This window comes from Ylistrum balloti, unplaced genomic scaffold, assembly GCF_031769215.1.
Source record: "Ylistrum balloti isolate Yb309-2 unplaced genomic scaffold, AGI_CSIRO_Ybal_v1 Utg370608, whole genome shotgun sequence".
In the NCBI taxonomy this organism is placed as follows: domain Eukaryota; kingdom Metazoa; phylum Mollusca; class Bivalvia; order Pectinida; family Pectinidae; genus Ylistrum; species Ylistrum balloti.
The window spans coordinates 214,336-239,208 of NW_026782374.1; the positions used below are offsets into that span (position 1 = coordinate 214,336).

Here is a 24,873-nt window from a genome sequence, read left to right on the forward strand (position 1 = left end):
CATATCTGTTTATATATAGGAACATAATTAATACACCTTTGACTGTCTGATATATGGTTTATATATACCTTTGACTATACATGATTTACATAATTACATACCTGATAATACATTTTGTCTGTTGTTTATATATAGGGACATAATTATATATTGATAATACCTTTGATTGTCTGTGATTTATACATAATTACATACCTGATAATACCTTTGATTGTCTTTTTTTATATATTGGTAGAGAATTAAAAACCTGATAATACTTTTGATTATATATATTTATATATTGATAGAGAATTACATACCTGATAATACATTTGACTGTCTGTTGTTTATATATAGAAACATATTTACATACTTGATAATACCTTTGATTATCTATTGTTGATATATAGGAACATAATTGCTTACCTGATAACACCTTTGACTGTCTGTGGTTGATATATAGGAACATAATTAATTACCTGATAATACCTTTGATTTTATCTGGTTTATATATAATTACATAATTACATTGGTAATACTTTTGACTGTCTGTTGTTTATATATAGAAACATTACATATATATTGATAGGAACATAATTAAATACCTGATAATACCTTTGATTATATATGGTTTACATATTGGTATGATTACGTACCTGATAATACCTTTGATTGTCTTTTGTTTATATATTGATAGGGAATTACAAACCTGATAATACATTTGATTATATAGTGTTGATATATTGGTAGAGAATGACATACCTGATAATACATTTGACTGTCTGTTGTTTATATATAGTAACATATTTACATACCTGATACTACCTTTGATAGTCTTTGGTTTATATATATGTTCATAATTACATACTTGATAATACCTTTGATTATCATTGGTTGATATATAGGAAAAAAATTACATAACTGATATTGCCTTTGATTGTCTGTGTTTGATATTTTGGTAGAGAATTACAAACCTGATAATACCTTTGCTTGTCTGTAGTTTATATATAGGACAATAATTATATACCTGATAATACATTTGATTATCTATGGTTTATGTTTTGGTAGATAATTACATGCCTGATAATACCTTTGATTGCCTGTGATTAATATATTGGTAGAGAATTACAAACCTGATAATACATTTGATTATATATGGTTTATGTTTTGGTAGAGAATTACATGCCTGATAATACCTTTGATTGTCTGTGATTAATATATTGGTAGAGAATTACAAACCTGATAATACCTTTGCTTGTCTGTGGTTTATATATAGGACAATAATTATATACCTGATAATACATTTGATTGTCTGTTTTTATATATAGATAAATAATTGCATACCTGATGCTACCTTAAATTGTCTTTGGTTGATATTTTGGTAGATAATTACAGACCTGATAATACCTTTGCTTGTCTGTGGTTTATATATAGGACAATAATTATATACCTAATAATACATTTGATTATTTATGGTTTATGTTTGGTAGAGAATTACATGCCTGATAATACCTTTGATTGTCTGTGATTAATATATTGGTAGAGAATTACAAACCTGATAATACCTTTGATTGTCTGTGGTTTATATATAATTACATACCTGATAATACATTTGATTGTCTGTTTTTATATATTGGTAGAGAATTAAAAACCTGATAATACTTTTGATTATATATGATTGATATATTGATTGAGAATTACATACCTGATAATACATTTAACTGTCTGTTGTTTATATATAGAAACATATTTACATACCTGATAATACCTTTGATTATCTATTGTTGATATATAGGAACATAATTGCTTACCTGATAACACCTTTGACTGTCTGTAGTTGATATATAGGAACATAATTAATTACCTGATAATACCTTTGATTTTATCTGGTTTATATATAATTACATAATTACATACCTGATAATACTTTTGACTGTCTGTTGTTTATATATAGAAACATATTTACATACCTGATAACACCTTTGATTGTCTTTTGTTTATATATTGATAGGGAATTACAAACCTGATAATACATTTGATTATATAGTGTTGATATATTGGTAGAGAATGACATACCTGATAATACATTTGACTGTCTGTTGTTTATATATAGAAACATATTTACATACCTGATACTACCTTTGATAGTCTTTGGTTTATATATATGTACATAATTACATACTTGATAATACCTTTGATTATCATTGGTTGATATATAGGAAAAAATTACATAACTGATATTGCCTTTGATTGTCTGTGTTTGATATTTTGGTAGAGAATTACAAACCTGATAATACCTTTGCTTGTCTGTTTTTATATATAGATAAATAATTGCATACCTGATGCTACCTTAAATTGTCTTTGGTTGATATTTTGGTAGATAATTACAGACCTGATAATACCTTTGCCTGTCTGTGGTTTATATATAGGACAATAATTATAAACCTGATAATACATTTGATTATTTATGGTTTATGTTTTGGTAGAGAATTACATGCCTGATAATACCTTTGATTGTCTGTGATTAATATATTGGTAGAGAATTACAAACCTGATAATACCTTTGATTGTCTGTGGTTTATATATAATTACATACCTGATAATACATTTGATTGTCTGTTTTTATATATTGGTAGAGAATTAAAAACCTGATAATACTTTTGATTATATATGATTTATATATTGATAGAGAATTACATACCTGATAATACATTTGACTGTCTGTTGTTTATATATAGAAACATATTTACATACCTGATATACCTTTGATTATCTATTGTTGATATATAGGAACATAATTGCTTACCTGATAACACCTTTGACTGTCTGTGGTTGATATATAGGAACATAACTAATTACCTGATAATACCTTTGATTTTATCTGGTTTATATATAATTACATAATTACATACCTGATAATACTTTTGACTGTCTGTTGTTTATATATAGAAACATATTTACATACCTGATAACACCTTTGATTGTCTTTTGTTTATATATTGATAGGGAATTACAAACCTGATATTACATTTGATTATATAGTGTTGATATATTGGTAGAGAATGACATACCTGATAATACCTTTGCTTGTCTGTGGTTTATATATAGGACAATAATTATATGCCTGATAATACATTTGATTGTCTGTTTTTATATATAGATAAATAATTGCATACCTGATGCTACCTTAAATTGTCTTTGGTTGATATTTTGGTAGAGAATTACAAACCTGATAATACCTTTGCTTGTCTGTGGTTTATATATAGGACAATAATTATATACCTGATAATACATTTGATTATCTATGGTTTATGTTTTGGTAGAGAATTACATGCCTGATAATACCTTTGATTGTCTGTGATTAATATATTGGTAGAGAATTACAAACCTGATAATACCCCTGACTGTCTTTGGTTTATGTATCGGAACATAATTACATTCCGGATAACATCTTTGATTGTCTGTGGTTGATGTATAGGTACAAAATTACATAACTGATAATTCCTTTGAATGTTTCTGGTTGATATATAGGAACATAATTACATAACTGATAATACCTTTGATTGTCTGTAGTTTATATTTAAGAAATAACGCGCGTCATTGAAAATATCTGTAAAAACCACACCATTAAATAACAAAAAATTAAAATTATTTCTTATATCTATATTTTTTTTGTTTCCTCTTTGAGAATACTGCATAAAAAATTCCGGTTTCAATTGTTTGGACATTACACGCTTAGGCGAAAATACCCGACATCTGATGGAATAGCCGAACAGCTGACTCCAATTTGGCGGGAATAATTGTCATACACAAGACGTAAGCAAATATTTGAATTATTTCCTATCTAAATTTACAACATTTTTTTCTCTTTTATCATTATACTCATATTTATTCAACATATTTAATTTAATAAAGGTTTATTAAATGCTAGCACTTTGAAGAAAAAAATTACTGCGCATTGACATTAATTGCGTAAGAGTGTTACAGTGATGCGTCTACTTTGAAGGGGAAGATCACGGTTACCAATATTGTATTCATACGCGTAAGGTTTACCGAAGTGTAAACGTCAATTTCGTTGGTAGGTCTATATAGAGGATACACACCGGAAATGTAAATATATAGGAACATAATTACATACCTGATGATACCTTTGGTTGTCTGGTTGATATATTGGTACGTAATTACATACTGGTAATACCTTAGATTGTCTTGGGTTTATAGTTTGGTAGATAATTACATAGCTGATAATACCTTTGATTATCTGTGTTGTATATATAGGAACATAATTACATAGCTGATAATACCTTACATTATCTTTGGTTTATGTATAGGAACATAATTACATAACTGATAATACCTTTGATTGCCTATGGTTAATATATTGGTAAAGAATTACAAACCTGATAATACCTTTGACTCTCTTTTGTTCATATCTAGGTACGTACTTACCTACCTGATAATACATTTGAATTTCTGTTTTTTTTTTTTTTTTGTATATTGGTAGAGAATAACATACCTGATAATACCTTTGACTGTCTGTGGTTTACTCGGATTGTACGGAAGACAGATTCTTTTCGCACCCTTAAATGAAAATGAATATAGCAGATAAGCTAACACTTCTTATTTTTAGTATTACAAGTAATTGTGATAACGTCGTAGATTGATGTTTTATTTGTTTTTAAATTAACATTTAAAATGTTCTCGAGAACTACTTTAAATACTTTCCCAGCAACCGTATGAGTCAGAGTTAAGACCGGGAAAGTAGTTAACATGATAGAAAACATTGTTCGCTTTAATAGGCAAAAAATGCTATTCCTGTATTACAGTAGGATATAAGCTTACCGACTTCTGCCAGAGTACGGCCCGGTACTGAGGTACATTGTGATTGTTAGCATCCGTTACGATGACAGACAGTAAGTAGGGTTCTTTTTCGGAGTCCATCCCCACATAATTTTGATGTACTGTGGTATGAATAGGTAAACATCATGGCGATTTAACAAATATTATCAGAACATAACAATTTGACACTTAACTTGAACGATGGCACATGATTCCAGATAAAAAAAAACATCGACTAGCATCACAAAAATCCTGTTAGCTTATCACATGACTTGTAAAAGGTTATGATTCAGTTAACTCGTCATGTGACTGGTAACTGAGATTGGACGATGATTCTGTTGACATGTGAACGTTACTAGTAACAGGTTAATATCCCATTTCCCGTGCCCCGTGGCATGTAAATGGTAAGGCCTTTTATTCAGTTTTCAGTATATTTTCTCCGTTATGAATATATAATTTTTTAGCTCACGTTTTCCAAGGAAGTATTTGAAATACCACCGGGTATGAAACTCGGGATTTTCCAAGTGTATTGGACTGTTGAGTGGACTGGAAACTGGCTGTAAAATCAAAACAAATATTAAACATCAAGCATTCTTACATACTTACATTCCAGATTTCATGATGTCTGATGTCAATAATCTACAAAGATTTCACGATGTCTGCTGTCAGTAATCTAAAGAAATTTCACGTTGTATGATGTCAATAATCTACAAACATTTCACGATATATGATGTCAGTAATCTAAAGAGATTTCTCGATGTCTGATGTCAATAATCTACAAAGATTACTGGATGTCTGATGTCAATAATCTACAGATATTTCACGATGTCTGCTGTCAGTAATCTAAATAGATGTCACGATGTATGATGTCAATAATCTACAGAGATTTCTCGATGTCTGATGTCAATAATCTACAAAGATTACTGGATGTCTGATGTCAATAATCTACAGATATTTCACGATGTCTGCTGTCAGTAATCTAAATAGATGTCACGATGTATGATGTCAATAATCTACAGAGATTTCTCGATGTCTGATGTCAATAATCTAAAAAGATTTCTCGATGTCTGATGTCAATAATCTACAAACATTTCGAGATGTCTGATGTCAATAATCTACATACATTTCACGATGTCTGATGTCAGTAATCTACATACATTTCACGATGTCTGATGTTAATAATCAACATAGATTTAACGATGTCTGATGTCAGTAATCTACATTTCACATTGTCAATAACGATAATCTGATGTCAATAATCTACGATTTCACGATGTATGATGTCAATAATCTACATGATGTCTGAGTAATAATTTCAACGAAGTATGATGTCAATAATCTACAAACATTATATAACATTATATAAACAGGATATAAGATGTCAAAATATACGGATATTACACGATGTATGATATCAGTAATCTACATAAATTACACGATGTCTGATGTCAATAATCTACATAAATTACACAATGTCTGATGTCAGTAATCTAAATAGAATGATGTCAATAATCTACATAGATTTCACGATGTCTGATGTCAATAATCTACAAACATTTCACGATGCTACAGATATTTCACGATGATGTCAATAATAATCAATTCTACACGATGTCTGATGTCATAATCTACACAGATTTCACGATGTCTGATGTCATGTAATCTACGAATGATTAATCTACACAATTTCACGATATATGATGTCGTAGTAATCTACATGTCACGATGTCTGATAGATTTCACGATGTCTGATGTCAGTAATCTAAAGAGATTTAACGATGACTGATGTCAATAATCTACAGATATTTCAAGATGATGTCAATAATTATATATTTCACGATGTCTGATGTCAGTAATCTACATATATTTCACGATGTCTGATGTCATAATCTACAAAATTTCACGATGTATGATGTTAGTACATCAGTAATCTACATAGATTTCACGATGTCTGATGTCAATAATCTACAAATATTTTACGATGTCTGATGTCAATAATCTAGATATTTCACGATGTCTGATGTCAGTAATCTACAAACATTTCACGATGTCTGATGTCAATAATCTACAGAGATTTCACGATGTATGATACCAGTAATCTACATTAATTTCACCAGGTCTACCGTCAATGATCTACAGAGATTTCTCGATGTCTGATGTACATAATCTACAAATATTTCACGATGTCTAAGGCCAATAATCTATATATATTTCACGATGTCTGATGTCAATAATCTACAAACATTTCACGATATCTAAGGTCAATAATCTACATATATTTCACGATGTCTGATGTCAATAATCTACAAACATTTCACGATGTCTGATGTCAATAATCTACAGATCTTTCACGATGTCTGATGTCAGTAATATACAGAGATTTCACGATGTATGATGTCAGTAATCTGCATCAATTCACGATGTAAGATGTTAGTAATCTACAGGGTTTCCACGATGTCCGATGTCAGTTATCTACATAGATTTCTCGATGTCTGATGTCAATAATCTACAAATATTTCACGATGTCTGATGTCAATAATCTACATATATTTCACGATGTCTGATGTCAATAATCTACAAACATTTTACGATGTCTGATGTCAATAATCTAGATATTTCACAATGTCTGATGTCAGTAATCTACAAACATTTCACGATGTCTGATGTCAATAATATACAGAGATTTCACGATGTATGATGTCAATAATCTACATCAATAATCTACAAACATTTCTCGATGGCTAAGGTCAATAATCTATATATATTTCACGATGTCTGATGTCAATAATCTACAAACATTTCACGATGTCTGATGTCAATAATATACAGAGATTTCACGATGTATGATACCAGTAATCTACATCAATTTCACCAGGTCTGCCGTCAATTATCTAGAGATTTCTCGCTGTCTGATGTGAATAATCTACAAATATTTCACGATGTCTGATGTCAATAATCTACAGATCTTTCACGATGTCTGATGTCAGTAATATACAGAGATTTCACGATGTATGATACCAGTAATCTACATCAATTACACCAGGTCTGCCGTCAATGATCTACAGAGATTTCTCGATGTCTGATGTCAATAATCTACAGTGATTTCACGATGTATGATACCAGTAATCTACATTAATTTCACCAGGTCTGCCGTCAATGATCTACAGAGATTTCACGATGTATGATGTCAGTAATCTGCATCAATTCACGATGTATGATGTTAGTAATCTACAGGGTTTCCACGATGTCCAATGTCAGTAATCTACATAGATTTCTCGATGTCTGATATCAATATTCTACAAATATTTCACTATGTCGGATGTCAATAATCTACAAACATTTCACGATGTCTGATGTCAATAATCTTAATATTTCTCGATGTCTGATGTCAATAATCTACAAACATTTCACGATGTCTGATGTCAATAATCTTAATATTTCTCGATGTCTGATGTCAATAATCTACATCAATAATCTACAAACATTTCTCGATGTCTGATGTCAATAATCTACATCAATAATCTACAAACATTTCACGATGTTTAAGGTCAGTAATATATATATATTTCACAATGTCTGATGTCAATAATCTACAAACATTTCACGCTGTCTGATGTCAATAATCTACAGAGATTTCACGATGTATGATACCAGTAATCTACATCAATTACACCAGGTCTGCCGTCAATGATCTACAGAGATTTCTCGATGTCTGATGTACATAATCTACAAATATTTCACGATGTCTAAGGTCAATAATCTATATATATTTCACGATGTCCAATGTCAGTAATCTACATAGATTTCTCGATGTCTGATGTCAATAATCTAGATATTTCACGATGTCTGATGTCAGTAATCTACAAACATTTCACGATGTCTAAGGTCAATAATGTACATATATTTCACGGTGTCTGATGTCAATACTCTACAAACATTTCACTATGTCTGATGTCAATAATCTACAAACATTTCACTATGTCTGATGTTAATAATCTATAGATATTTCACGTTGTCTGATGTCAGTAATATACAGAGATTTCACGATGTATGATGTCAGTAATCTGCATCAATTCATGATGTATGATGTTAGTAATCTAAAGGGTTTCCACGATGTCCGATGTCAGTAATCTACATAGATTTCTCGATGTCTGATGTCAATAATCTACAAATATTTCACGATGTCTAAGGTCAATAATCTACATATATTTCACGATGTCTAAGGTCAATCATCTACATATATTTTACGATGTCTGATGTCAATACTCTACAGAGTTTTCACGATGTATGATACCAGTAATCTACATCAATTTCACCAGGTCTGCCCTCAATGATCTACAGAGATTTCTCGATGTCTGATGTCAATAATCTACAAACATTTCACGATGTCTGATGTCAATAATCAACAGATCTTTCACGATGTCTGTTGTCAATAATCTACAAACATTTTACGATGTCTCATGTCATTAATCTACATGTATTTTACGATGTCTGATGTCAATAATCTACAAACGTTTCCCGATGTCTGATGTCAATAATCTAGATATTTCACGATGTCTGATGTCAGTAATCTACAAACATTTCACGATGTCTGATGTAAATAATATACAGAGATTTCACGATGTATGATACCAGTAATCTACATCAATTTCACCAGATCTGCCGTCAATGATCTACAGAGATATCTCGATGTCTGATGAAAATAATATATAAATATTTCACGATGTCTGATGTCAATAATCTACATATATTTCACGATGTCTGATGTCAATAATCTACAAACATTTCACGATGTCTGATGTCAATACTCTAAAGAGTTTTCACGATGTATGATACCAGTTATCTACATAAATTTCACCAGGTCTGCCGTCAATGATCTACAGAGATTTCTCGATGTCTGCTGTCAATAATCTACAAACATTTCACTATGTCTGATGTCCATAATCTACAGATATTTCACGATGTCTGATGTCAGTAATATACGGAGATTTCACGATATATGATGTCAGTAATCTACATTAATTCCCGATGTATGATGTTAGTAATCTACAGGGTTTCCACGCTGTCCGATGTCAGTTATATACATGGATTTCACGATGTCTACGGTCAATAATCTATAGATATTTCTCGATGTCTGATGTGAATAATCTACAGAGATTTCACGATGTATGATACCCGTAATATACATCAATTTCACCAGTTCTGCCGTGAATGATCTACAGAGATTTCTCGATGTCTGATGTCAATAATCTACAAACATTTCACAATGTCTGATGTCAGTAATCTGCATCAATTCACGATGTATGATGTTAGTAATCTATAGGGTTTCCGCGATGTCCGATGTCAGTTATCTACATAGATTTCTCGATGTCTGATGTCTATAATCTACAAACATTGCACGATGTCTGATGTCAACAATCTAGATATTTCAAGATATGTCATGTCAGTAATATACAAACATTTCACGATGTATGATAGAAATAATCTACATTAATTTCACCAGATCTGCCGTCAATGATCTACAGAGATTGCTCGATGTCTGATGTCAATAATCTACAAACATTTCACTATGTCTGATGTCAGTAATCTGCATCAATTCACGATGTATGATGTTAGTAATCTACAGGGTTTCCACGATGTCCGATGTCAGTTATCTACATAGATTTCTGGATGTCTGCTGTCCATAATCTACATAAACTTCACAATGTCTGATGTTAGTAATCTACAGGGTTTCCAGAATGTCCGATATCAGTTATCTACATAGATCTCCCGATGTCTGATGTCAATAATCTACAAACATTTCACGATGTCTCAGGTCAATAATCTACATATATTTCACTATGGTGATGTCAATAATCTACAGATATTTCACAATGTCTGATGTCAGTAATCTAATGAGATTTCACGATGTATAATATCAGTAATCTGCATCAATTCACGATGTATGATGTTAGTAATCTACAGGGTTTCCACGATGTCCGATGTCAGTTATCTACATAGATTTCTCGATGTCTGATGTCAATAATCTACAAACATTTCACGATTTCTGATGTCAATAATCTAAAAAAAATTCACGATGTATGATACCAGTAATCTACATAAATTTCACCAGGTCTGCGGGTCAATGATCTACTGAGATTTCTCGATGTCTGATGTCAGTAATCTACAAACATTTCACGACTCCTGATGTCAATAATCTACAGATATTTCACGATGTCTCATATCAGTAATCTACAATCATTTCACGATATCTGATGTCAATAATCTACAGATATTTCACGATATCTGATGTCAGTAATCTACAGAGATTTCAGGATAACTGGTGTCAAATATCTGTATATATTTCGCGATGTCTGATGTCAGTAATCTACATATATTTCACTATGTCTGCTGTCAACGATCTACAGAGATTTCAATATGTCTGATGTCAATAATCTACAAACATTTCTCGATGTCTGATGTCAATAATCTACAAACATTTCACGATGTCTGATGTCAATACTCTAAAGAGTTTTCACGATGTATGATACCAGTTATCTACATAAATTTCACCAGGTCTACCGTCAATGATCTACAGAGATTTCTCGATGTCTGCTGTCAATAATCTACAAACATTTCACTATGTCTGATGTCCACAATCTACAGATATTTCACGATGTCTGATGTCAGTAATATACGGAGATTTCACGATATATGATGTCAGTAATCTGCATCAATTCCCGATGTATGATGTTAGTAATCTACAGGGTTTCCACGATTTCCGATGTCAGTTATATACATGGATTTCACGGTGTCTACGGTCAATAATCTACAAACATTTCACTATGTCTGATGTCAATAATCTACAGATATTTCACGATGTTTGATGTTAGTAATCTACAAACATTTCACGATGTCTGATGTCAATAATCTACAGAGATTTCACGATGTATAATACCAGTAATCTACATCAATTTCACCAGGTCTGCCGTCAATAATCTACAGACATTTCTCGATGTCTGATGTCAATAATCTACAGAGATTTCAGGATCACTGGTGTCAATTATCTGTATATATTTCGCGATGCATGATGTCAATAATCTACAGATATTGCACGATGTCTGATGTCAGTAATCTAACCAGATTTTACGATGTCTGATTTTAATAATCTACAGATATTTCACGATGTCTGATGTCAGCTATCTATATCAATTCACGATGTATGATGTTAGTAATCTACAGGGTTTCCAGAATGTCCGATATCAGTTATCTACATAGATCTCCCGATGTCACATGTGAATAATCTACAAACATTTCACGATGTCTAAGGTCAATAATCTACATATATTTCACGATATCTGATGTCAGTGATATACATATATTTCACTATGTCTGATGTCAATAATCTACAAACATTTTACGATGTCTGATGTCAATAATCTCTAGATCTTTCACAATGTATAATACCAGTAATCTATATCAATTTCACCAGGTCTGCCGTCAATAATCTACAGACATTGCTCGATGTCAGATGTCAATAATCTACAGAGATTTCAGGATCACTGGTGTCAATTATCTGTATATATTTCGCGATGTCTGATGTCAATAATCTACAGATATTACACGATGTCTGATGTCAGTAATCTAAACAGATGAAACGATGTCTGATTTTAATAATCTACAGATATTTCACGATGTCTGATGTCAGTGATATACATATATTTCACGATGTCTAAGGTCAATAATCTACAAACATTTCACTTTGTCTGATGTCCATAATTTACAGATATTTCACGATGTCTGATGTCAGTAATCTACTGAGATTTCACGATGTATAATGTCAGTAATCTGCATCATTTCACGATGTATGATGTTAGTAATCTACAGGGTTTCCACGATGTCCGATGTAAGTTATCTACATATATTTCACGATGCCTGATGTCAATAATCTACAAACATTTCATGATGTCTGATGTCAGTAATCTACAAATATTTTACGATGTCTGATGTCAATAATCTACGGAGATTTCACTATGTATGATACCAGTAATCTACATAAATTTCACCAGGTCTGCCGTCAATGATCTACATAGATTTCTCGATGTCTAATGTCAATAATCTACAAACATTTCACGATGTCTGATGGCAGTAATCTATAGAGATTTCACGATGTATGATGTCAGTAATCTACAGAAATTTTACGATGTCTGATGTCAAAAATCTACAAGATATAAGATGTAAGATAATGAAGTAATCATGTGCATATAACTTTCGGTTCATAGTAGTTGGAACCATTAGTCTAAAATTAAGGAATATGTCTTCTATTTATGCTTTCGCGAGGCAAATAGCTATCGTCTCATCATCTTTTTATTGTGTAACCGTTTGTTGTTTTTTTTTAATAATTAATTTTCGATGAATATTTTGAAAATGAAATTACAAATGATATTACTAGTATACGTCATTCATTCTTCTATTTACATTTACATATACATTTCATTTTTAGACATTGAAATTATTTCTTTTGGCAATTACGTAATAACATCAAATCACCAAATACGAACAATAGGATTTCCGTTCACAAATAACGTCGAAAATGATCATGCCGAATGGATTTCTATCCACGTGCTTTAAATGGAAAACATGATGTGGATCCTCCAAAACATAATACTATAAAACTATCAATGAAATGTAGATCAAATCACTGTACTTAGTCTTCCTGTGTGTGTTCGTGCAATCCTTACATTACAAGTGTTACACACTGTTGGTGAAATCCACGAGGTTTGCTATCACCTTCATTGATATAGTGGCATGGTCTAGAATACACACAGATTATTTTGAAATGATTCCTTATAGTTTCATATCTGCATGCTCGACTAGTTTAATATTGCACTGTTCGAAGGAGATTGTCCAGTAACGATATTTATTCTAAACTCCCGTTGTTTGTCTTTTACGTCAATTCCTTATATTGTTCTGAAGCATTTACTGGATTTTAATATACAATTCTAATTCCTCATACCATCCAAAACATACATAAACTCTAACCTCCTCTCCATCTCTCTCTCCAGACTCCAAGCGGAATCTCCCGGCACATTGGTTGGACGAATCCCCGTCTACAGCGTTCAGCTGTAACAGAGTTAGAGTAGTACTGTAGATTACAAGAAATTAAAAGCTTATCCTCATCTACATTAAGATGTCATATTACAGCATTCAGAACTTGTTTTTTATCTTTCTGCATCCGAGGTCCTAAATTTGAAATAACTGTCGTATTTGAACCCGTGTTTGATGTTAGTGCAATTAGTATTCATGTATATGTATATGCGATCCAGGTGTTCATATCACGCAATTAGACAATTTGCCACTATGATCACGGCGGGAATTTCTTGCTGCTTTTCAGTACAACTTCCAAATATACGATCTTGGGGATTTCGTGGTTAGGCAATGTCTAGGCAGATGGGTAGTCTTGGCTAGGCGATTTTGTGCCATATATTGTGAGTTCGAGGTCCGGGAAGTCAATATATGTCTTCCTTCCTCAACTATGTTTGAATGTCCAATGGAAATAGCCTATATACATGCATATATATATACATAATTAATTAAAAGAACACGTCGATTTAAGAATCAGTGCTTTCATTTGTAAAAAGCATTGTTTTAAAGAAAAAAAGATATGACGCCATAGAATACTGCCAAATAACAATGTATTTCAGCAACGTGTGGCCACCTCTGACACCACGGAGGCGATAAGATCGTCTTTAATGGACGCGCAGATTTGGCCCAAAAAGGTTCGGAATGCTTGGGTTGAGACGTGAGATGTTCATCGACGAGTCTAGAAAAAGGGTACATCGCAAACGTGATGAGCGTTTCGGCAACGCATGCGTGGTTGAACGCAATAGATTTGGTGGGGCTTCTTTAATGGTTTTGGGGGGCATCTCCCATGGAGTAAACATGTTGCCAGAATCGGTCGTGATTTTCTGGCGGCAAACAAAATTCAGCCTCTGGAATGGCCCCCATATAACCCAGCATTTCTCCCATCTATGAGATGAGCTGGACAGACCGGACGTATAAGTAAACGTCAAAAACCTCCCCCCCCCCCCCCCCCCCCCCCCCCCCCCCCCCACCCACCCACCCTTTAACAGTAAAGACTGTCTAAAAATAAAGGGAACAGCAATAGGTACTCAAATGGCACCAACATATGCAAACGTTAACATTGGAATATTTAGACGCTATATACAGAATTTCGGCATTACAATGTTTAAAACTAAGAGAGATTCACAGATTACGGTTTTATTATATGAATTTACGACAGGAAAAAAGAAATATTCAAATATATTCGGAATACTCACGACCCAACACATGAATCTATTATTGAAATCAATTGAAATTTCGTTATTAGGTGTCTTTGTAAAAATGAAAACAATAGATGTTTATCATGACCCAACAGATACCCACCATAATGAATCTTGCCTTCCGAGACATACAAAATGGAACATACCTTACAACTTAGCAAGAAAAATCTGCTCTATACAATTGTAAGCGAGGAGGACATCCGGAATCCTGGAATTAACAACTCATATCAACATCAATAAACAGAACAGAAATACTTGATTCACAGATAAAACGAGTATCCAGAATCATCAATTATACCATTAATCCCAACCCATAATCAACAAAATCGGAATATCAATTTAAATAGTGAATCACCTGAACATTTCACTGAGAGAAGATGAACATCTGAAACTATGTATTTGATAACAAGCAATTAAGCAACATTAACCAACAATCCAGAAATAAAAAAAACTATTATGTCTAATTTCATAGGCAAAACAAAGTTTCAATGTGAGAGATCCACAACGCGGCACATGTGAATATCAAAAAGGGGTTTCCCAAAACTGTACTAAAAAGGAATTTACCATTAACACAAATATGAGAATGAGAACTAAAGAGAATAAACACCTTAAGAACCCGAGTACATCACAGCATATTACTGTACCACAATACAGACCAATCACATTAAGTTTTAGATAATTAGTTTTAGTGGTAGGTATGTGTTCACCATTAAGTAATTATCATTGTTCCCCCAGGAATGGTTTTAGTGGTAGGTATGTGTCTTAGGTGACCTAAAAACTACCATGAAAACTATACCTATATTTCGTCATGTTTGACTGGGTTTGATTAGGCACGGTGTTTTGTTGTTATTCGGTATCATTTCCTGATACACATTAAATACGTTATCAGCTTGTTTGGCTTTTTGAATTAATAAATCTGAATATGACGACAGACAGCAACATACGAATCGATAACAATAATTCTTTAAAAAGTTATGAGGAATAAGAGACTATATTCTGAAGATGCCGGACAATTGTAGAAGTATGTATGATTGTACAAAACGATTGACAACTGTGGCAGTTGCGTTGTGTTGCATCGCTATCATGGGGAGATCCTTATTTAGAAAGGTCAAAATTCGGAGTAGTTTTTGAAGACAGCTCTAGGACCTAATGTTGCCTGAAACCGTCATTGGCGTAGATGGTGTTCGTCGTACCAGCTCTCTCCCAGCTGTCTAGATAGGGGCGACAAGTTAAAACTTCACTCTACTCCCTAAAACTCTGAATGGGCGTTATCACTCCAGCTCTTCTCCGAATAGCCACATCGTGCGGTGATGAACAGACCTCACTTTGATCACTGTTTAAATTCCTCCGAAGTTTGATTAGTGGTTAGATTCGTGTCGGTGCAGTTACTAAAAAACTTTTTTGTTGTTGTTGTCTCGTCCCGAATCCTTTTCTAATCGCTCAAGGGAGTTAGAGTACTTGTAATGAACGACTTAGCTAAAGTCTATACTTTCAGGTGATCCAGTCCATTCAGATTGTATGCGTTCACATTTCTTACTGTAATTGTTATGCGTGTGATTTGTGTGAAAATGCTGGTTTTGATCTAGAAATGTTAGAAGCTAAAACAATATGCGTTACGATGAAATGAAAACTCATTTTGTCATAATGAAATGGGATATAGCAGATGAGTGGCAGATGCTCTTTTCATAACGAATAGTGAGAGGTTCTGGTAAATCAAGTGAAATTCTAGGAATAAATACTATATCAAATGGCCTAACTAGACCGCGTGTACCTTCCAGCAACCGGTATATATCTTATATACATATTGCGGGCGATCAGTACTAGGATGTAAACGAGAACACGATAAATGGTTATATTCGTGATCGTGCAATCCTGTCGGAAGTGTCAATCAACACCGGAATGACTTTCTTTTACGGTCTAAAAGGTGAAAATGTTCCAAATAGAAATTATTCTTTACAGCTAGCCGAATTTTCACTTTATTCTCTCTCTGAACTTACACTATCATTTATCAGAAGATTTTGACTATCTGACGTTACTGTTCTAAGCCTAGTGAACACGGAAATACCTTTACTTCTATAAAAGCACGCAATGACGACCGCGAATATTCTCTTTCACTAGAACAGTTAGCATAATGCTGAATTTAACATGTAACGGGGTTGCAAAAAACGATATTTGTATCGTTTAACTAAAGATCAGAGTATCCTAAGAAGTATTTTTGTTTTGTCCTAAAAATAATAAATTAGTCTTTGTGAATGTCGTGAATTACAAATTAATCAATGTGGTTTCTAGCGTTTTCCAAGTTCCTCGTTACACGTGACCACGCCGACAAACAATTAGATGGATTGGATCTCACGGGACTTCAAATAACATGTGAGTAGACTGTTTTTAGTGTGATAGTGTTACTTTACAGACCAAACGAAGAAACGTGAAATCCCTTAATTGCATTTTCTGGGCATGAAAATTGTGGTTAGGACATCAATATGAGGTGTGATATGGATTTGTGACGTGATACTGTAACGCCACCATTTGTTTTTGTAAAATAGAAAACTCATATGTCTGAAATCCTAATGTAGCAAGTGCAAATCTTCATCTAGATTTTGACATTTTTTTCTATAACTTTTGATTTTCCTCTCTTGCTTCCTAAGTTTGAATTTTAGGCCATCAGCATCACTGACCTAAAAAGAACGAAACAACTGTATGATGTAGTTTAATTACCAGTTTTGTTCTACTGTATCTTATTAAAATTTGTATTCGAAGGTGTTATTTATTTGTGATACTTTTGTAGAAACAAAGAAACACATTTAGATGTAGAACCTTAAAGGTATGAGGAAAGGGTTCAGTATTCCAGAAAACAAAGGTATTGTACTTCACCCCGATAAAGTGGCACGTTTTCAATAATAATCAGGAACTTCAACTGCCATCAAACACGTCATGCTTCACGGATTTCATGATAAGCAAACTTATAAGTATTAAATACGTCCAGAATGTTTCTCAATGAGATCATTATGACGAGCGTAAAACTTCCCCATAATTATTGTTAATCTGCATCTTTTGAAACCCTGTGATACGAGTTTGAAATAATGATAATGGTAGCAGGCCCTTCAATGTCGAATCAACTTCGACAGGCAAACCCAAAGGTTGGGAATAAAATGTGTTGCTATCAAGAAACAGGAAATTAAAATCATCACGTTTATTATGTAGCTAGGTAAAAAGCTGTCCATTTTGGTTTCGTTGTAGGAAAAGATCGAGATAAGTGGCTGATGTATTCTGGTGGGAAACCTCTTGTTATTTAAAGACAATATATCTGTAATTAAACGACTTTGCAAGGCGCCTGTGGTCTGTTTTGATAGGCTCTTTAATAGATTTAGCCTCTCTGAAAACAAAAATAAGTCAGCCAACAGAGGGGCGCAGTTGGTTCCCATAGGTATGTCAACTTTAGAAGAAATGCAGTAGATATTTTACAATGTCTTTTTTACCTATTAACTCATCGTCAAATCCTTAAACGAATGGAGAAAAAAAATAGGGCAGTACAATTTACTGTATTCACCATTTATCTGAAGGATTACCTTGCTATGAAATTGATATCGGCATCAGCAATTCATTGTCATTTCCTTGATTTGAATTGTGGGTTGTGTCTAGTTAGGAGAATACGTTTTTGGTGTAAAATGACACAAATAATTCCTGCATAAAACCACTATGTATATGAAAACTTACCAGCTCTACGGATCCGTAATGACGCCGGCTGAATACATCCCTTCGAACAGATAGATCTGATGCCGGAGTGCTGAAACAACATAACCATGACTTAGAATTTCATTAAACTCATAAAGATATAAAAATATTTGCATTGAATATGTAAAACGTTTACTAAAATAAGTACAGGGAGATAACGTCAAACTACTCTCAGAAAGGTCGGCGGAGTTCAACCATCTGTATAATTAGTACAGGGAGATAACGTCACACTACTCTCAGAAAGGTCGGCGGTGTTCAACCATCTATATGATTAGTACAGGGAGATAACGTCACACTACTCTCAGAAAGGTCGGCGGTTTTCAACCATCTATATAATTAGTACAGGGATATAACGACACAACATTCTTAGAAAGGTCGGCGGTGTTAACCATCTATATAATTAATACAGGGAGGTAATGTCACACTACTCTCAGAAAGGTTGGCGGTGTTCAACCATCTATATAATTAGTACAGGGAGATAACGTCACACTACTCTCAGAAAGGTCGGCGGTGTTCAACCATCTATATAATTAATACAGGGAGGTAATGTCAAACTACTCTCAGAAAGGTCGGCGGTGTTCAACCATCTATATAATAAGTACAGGGAGATAACGTCACACTACTCTCAGAAAGGTCCGCGGTGTTCAACCATCTATATGATTAGTACAGGGAGATAACGTCACACTACTCTCAGAAAGGTTGGCGGTGTTCAACCATCTATATAATTAGTACAGGGAGATAACGTCACGCTACTCTCAGAAAGGTCGGCGGTGTTCAACCATCTATATAATTAATACAGAGATATAACGACACAACATTTTTAGAAAGGTCGGCGGTGTTTAACCATCTATATAAGTACAGAGATATAACGACACATCATTCTAAGAAAGGTCGGTGGTGTTGAACCACCCATATAATTAGTACAGAAAGGTCGGCGGTGTTTAAGCATCATATAGTAAATACGGGAAGGTAATGACACACCACTCTCAGAAAGGTCGGCGGCGTTCAACCATCTATATAGTAAATGCAGGGAGGTAATGACACACCACTCTCAGAAAGCCCGGCGGTGTTCAACCATGTATATAGCAAATACAGGGAGGTAATTCCACACCACTCCAAGAAAGATCGGCGGCGTTTAACCATCTATACAGTAAGTACAGGGAGGTAATGACACACCGTCCTTATGAAAGTTGGTTTTCGACTATCTACATCTGTAGTACCTAATTATTCACGAATATATTTCCTCCCGGGAACACACCACTCTATATTCTACGGACTACTTTTATAAAACTAACTGGTCTTTATTTAAAACGTTCCCGGTACCTATCTTATTTATTTTAAGATGATATCGTTGCATATGTACTTTTATCAACTACAATTTTTAAGACAAGCAATCCAGCTCAAGAAAAATCTCAGAAAATATTTTTTTATCTTAAATATTCCTCCATTAAGTTTCGTATTACCGAAACAGGTCAATTTAACATTTCAGAGGACGTTACGGTGGTGGTGTAGGCCATCACTGATTAAATAACTTTTAAAAATAGCAAAACATACATTTTACATATTTGTAGTAGTTAATGCCAATGCTTGGTGTCAGGATATTCCCTACTACTGTAGTTACTATTATTTTGTAGCGACGCGTGGGTCGCTTCGTGTCGTTTTTCCGGAATTTAGTACAACCCTGTCCGAGGAAGCGAGGAACTCTGGGAGAAAAAGTGACGTCGCATCCTCTTCCTTTGGAGGCCAAGATACGATAGGTCGGTATTGAAATTCGGGCAGGGTAATCTGTTAGATTTTTGTGTTGTCAGCGCCCATCTCTTCCCTAAAATGCTATAAAATGGTTTACTAAACATCAGTTGCCACCTACAACCCGATATGTTTGATTTCCGACCGTGTATTTTGGTATATTTTTCGACTTATGCGGACTTAAGTTTTGGCTGGAACCTCGTGTCGTGATTGAGGGGAACGTTCGCTAGCTGTTGAAATTTTGTTAAATAGTGGATAATTCGAGAATTGGTATTCTCGGGGAGTAGTTTTCTCTAGTTCGGTGAGGCTGATTTTGTGTGCCCCCCTCGCAAAGACGAACGTAGGAGAAGGCGGTAGTGTTGAGTTGGACTTTGTAAATTTGGAGTCGGTCACGTGGCGGAGATTTGTCCGTTCGGCAAGGTTTGAGACTCGCTCCGAGGAACGGTGTCAGATTCCGTGGGCCGAGAGTTAATTTAGCTAGAGAATTTCGACAACCACGACATTGGTTCCTACCTGATAGTTAGTTTAGGTAAAAGTTTGTTTATTTCAGGTGGCTTCTGTACATCGTTAGGGTTAATTAAAAACACTCACTGAGCCGGTTAAATGTCTTTCATGCTAAACTTTACTCTTGTAAAATATATAATAAATTGTTGAATCTGTTTTAATTCTTCTCGTCATTATTGCCAGTACTTGGTTGAAATTTGTTTGTGAAATCTGCAAGCGAAAGCGGCAGTCGAACCAATTGGGCACTTGTATCATTGTAACAACAGAGGTGACGTCCGCGGTGCGGCCACTAGCGGGTCGCGAGACGTCGTTCGTTACAATTTACTATTGAGGCTACTCAACTGTGACGATGCATTCATATACCTGTAATGCATGTGCTGTTCCCAGGGTAAGTCAGAAAACTGGTTAGACCAGTGTAGGCCGGTGTATGTACTGGGTGTTTCTCAGGTAAGTTGAGGATCTTGTGATGAGTATGCACGTGCCAGGTATTTTGTCAGGTACCCTAGGTGGGGGTTGGACAGTACCAGACAGAACTTCGACGGTGGAGGTTGTGTTAGGCTGAGCTCAATGTATTGCCAGATTACTATTGGGAGGGCTGTGTGCCTACTTCCAGATGATGTTGGCTTTTGGGGAGCCTAGGACTCGTGTCTGTCCAGTATGACAATTTTATTAGCTGGGTGCTCATGGTTGTGTGCCTGTAAATAGTTTTTCCAAGCTGTGTGCTTCGAAGCTGTGTTTGTCCATGACTGTGTGTCCATGGGACTGTAAGCTGTACTTGGACTGTGTGCCCTCTATGTCCAGGGTTGTGTGTCCAAGCTGCTGTGTGCCATGTCTTTGTAAAATAGGACTATCCTTGGGGCTGTGTGCCATATTTCTGTAGGAGTGTTCCGGATGAAGCTACCTTGGAGTTGATGTAACCTCGTAATGTGGTACTGAAAATACTTAAGCCTCCTTGGAGGACAGTGTGACCTTGTGTTGACCTTGCCCGGGTTGAGGAGACCATCTATACTGTAACCTCTATAAAAAGAAGAGGATTGAGTTCCAAGTGTAAACCGGATTATGAACTGTGTTCACGGAGAAAAGACTTTCCCATATCGCGTCATCAATTTTATGTTCCGTGTATAGGTATAGTTTAACATATCGGAGAATAGGGGCTTAAGTGTCTTTGGGACCTAAGGTATGAGAGGTAGTGACGTGTGCGACGTGGATATTAGTTATGTAAATGTGCTATTTTGTTTGGTTTGTAAATAAATGTGTATATCGTTGGCATATCTTAGCTGGTTTGCTGGTTTTCACCAATTTGGACATCCTTACATTACCACACCTCGTGACATTTGGGATACCTGAAATATCTAAAGTTAGATGGCCGTCTTTAAAACAGTATTTTCAAAGCAGATTAGTTTTAAAGTACATATTTTGTTAGCATCACCGTTCCTATAGTAAACATGACCGTATTGACTTTCGCAAACCGTGTAGACAGCACTAGCCAATAATTGGACTGTACTAGAAAGCATTAAAGTTTAAACGTAAACGGTATGAAAAGCGGAGATCAGCGGCAGAAAATCTTTAGATTCAAAACATACGGTAAGGATATCACTAATGGTACATTGGGGATATACATGAACAGTATATTACAAATAATGCCTTAAAATGTATCTCATAAGGTAGGTTTAACCACTCCCACCGTATGTAAGAGAAATTGTAAAACAATTTTATGTTTGATTCCCATGGTACACACAAAAAAAAAATTGTAAAACAATTTGGTGTTGGATTCCCAACGTATTCAAGAGAAATTGTAAAACAATCTGGTGTTTGATTCCCAAGGTGTACAAGAGAAATTGTAAAACAATTCAATGTCTGATTTCCAACGTACCCAGAGAAATTGTAAAACAATTTGATGTCTGATTTCCAACGTAACCCAGAGAAATTGTAAAACAATTTGATGTCTGATTTCTAAGGTATAAAAGAATTGCAAAACCCAAGGTTAACAAAAGAAATTATATAACAATTTGGTGTTTGATTCCCAAGGTTAACAAGAGAAATTGTAAAACAATTTGGTGTTTGATTCCCAAGGTATACTAAAGAAAATGTAAAACAATTATGTGTATGATTCAAAACAATTTGGTGTTTGAATCCCTTGTGTACCAGATAGATTTTAGAATATCAAAATGTGTGGTACACAATGTTGATACAGAGACTGTAGATTATCAAAGTGTGTGGTACACAATGTATATTACATTGATGATCCCGAACGAATGTTCGATTGTAGGATACTTGAGTGTGATCCGCTATGGACTGGCGGAATCATTTAGAGAATAGACCTCAGTTTATACTAACGACACTCTGCAATATTTTGTGTAATACCTGCAGGATAAACTGTGAATGATGTCCGATATATATAGATTGTAGAATACATTGTATATGGCGTCTGTTCGACAGAGCAGACCTTTTTTGTATGACACCTATTTTATTGAACAGACAGTCACTGTATGACGTCTATTTGACAGAACAGACATTTCATGTATGACATATTTTATTGAACAGACAATGTACCAATATTACACGTCCAATGTGATCACAGCCGGTAAAAATCGATACGGAAGTTTTGTATAGAAATAAACACGTTTATAATATAAGCATGAAGGGCGTTTCCGTACAAATGTTTATCTATAGCATTTCATGTGTTAAGTTTAACGATGCTGCACTTATCCCAGATAAGATTATAGGAAAACCGGGAAACAATGGACAATGGCCGGATACTGAGTGTTGTGTGTAGACTGACGTATCATAGTCAGACAGTTATATAGTGAAAGTAAAACAATTGTACAAGTATTATGTTCTTACCTGCACTGTATTAGACTCTATATCTCAATACGGGTTACCAGCCTTTATTCCAAAAAGTGGTGCCGTTAGGTCAGAATTAACTTGCATTTTCTCTTTATTCTGATTATTGGCATACCAAAAGCAACTATCCTCTATTTTCATACGAGTCTTGAAATTATTGGATAGCTTATTAAACAGTAACAAACATATTAGGACTTCTGGTGATGAGAATGTAAACATGTTTGCTTGACCAGTCCACGGCTTTCGCCGAATTTCGTCCATTTCTGGCTATTGGTTCATACTTCGATGATCATTACAAGTATGTATTGAAACTCCTCCAAAATACCATCCAGTAACTATATTAAGTGGTATAGATATAACTACTAATGTCATATTTGAAGTGTGAAGTTACCGAAGCCCGCCATAACGCCAAGCCTGCAGTAAATTCTCCTTTGTCCAGGTGGGACCCGATTGACTCGATTGACTGGAATTTGGAATGTGATTGCCATTTTAGTTGCATTCATATATCCCACTTCACTATCATAGATATAAATTAACTTTCTAATTGTTAACATGGCTTCTGCTGAACTTTCGGGTAAGATTAAGAAAAGTGTAAACATTCTTGGTGAACTCAGGGACCCAGACGTTGTCCGCGAAGTTGTATCCCGACTAATGGATAACGCGATGTTTAACGATACACGTTTAGGAAGTCTCGGGATCACTGCCTTGCGTAACCAAGTAAAGCAGTTAGAATCTAGGATTGATATGGAGCGATATTACCAAATTTTGAGGTATCCCTGAAGAAAAGAAAGAGTACTGATGACCACATTATTCATATCTGTAATGACATGCTGGGAGTCATGGTTGCTTATGAGGACACAAGTCGTAGCCACAGAGTAGGTGCCAGAAATAAAAAAAATTCCTGGTG

General features: G+C 34.4%; 1 protein-coding gene across 1 annotated transcript in view; it reads right to left on the bottom strand.

Moving 5' to 3' along the window:
- LOC132556926 (GTPase-activating Rap/Ran-GAP domain-like protein 3) overlaps positions 1-24,873 on the bottom strand; it is a 148,591-nt gene that overhangs the window by 104,871 nt on the left and 18,847 nt on the right. Inside the window, exons 2-6 of the mRNA XM_060221381.1 lie at positions 18,855-18,924; positions 13,840-13,920; positions 5,288-5,375; positions 4,822-4,940; positions 4,496-4,560 (exon numbers count right to left, since the gene is read on the bottom strand). Coding sequence (XP_060077364.1) covers positions 4,496-4,560; positions 4,822-4,940; positions 5,288-5,375; positions 13,840-13,920; positions 18,855-18,924 — 423 coding nt within the window. The remainder of the gene's footprint in view (positions 1-4,495; positions 4,561-4,821; positions 4,941-5,287; positions 5,376-13,839; positions 13,921-18,854; positions 18,925-24,873) is intronic.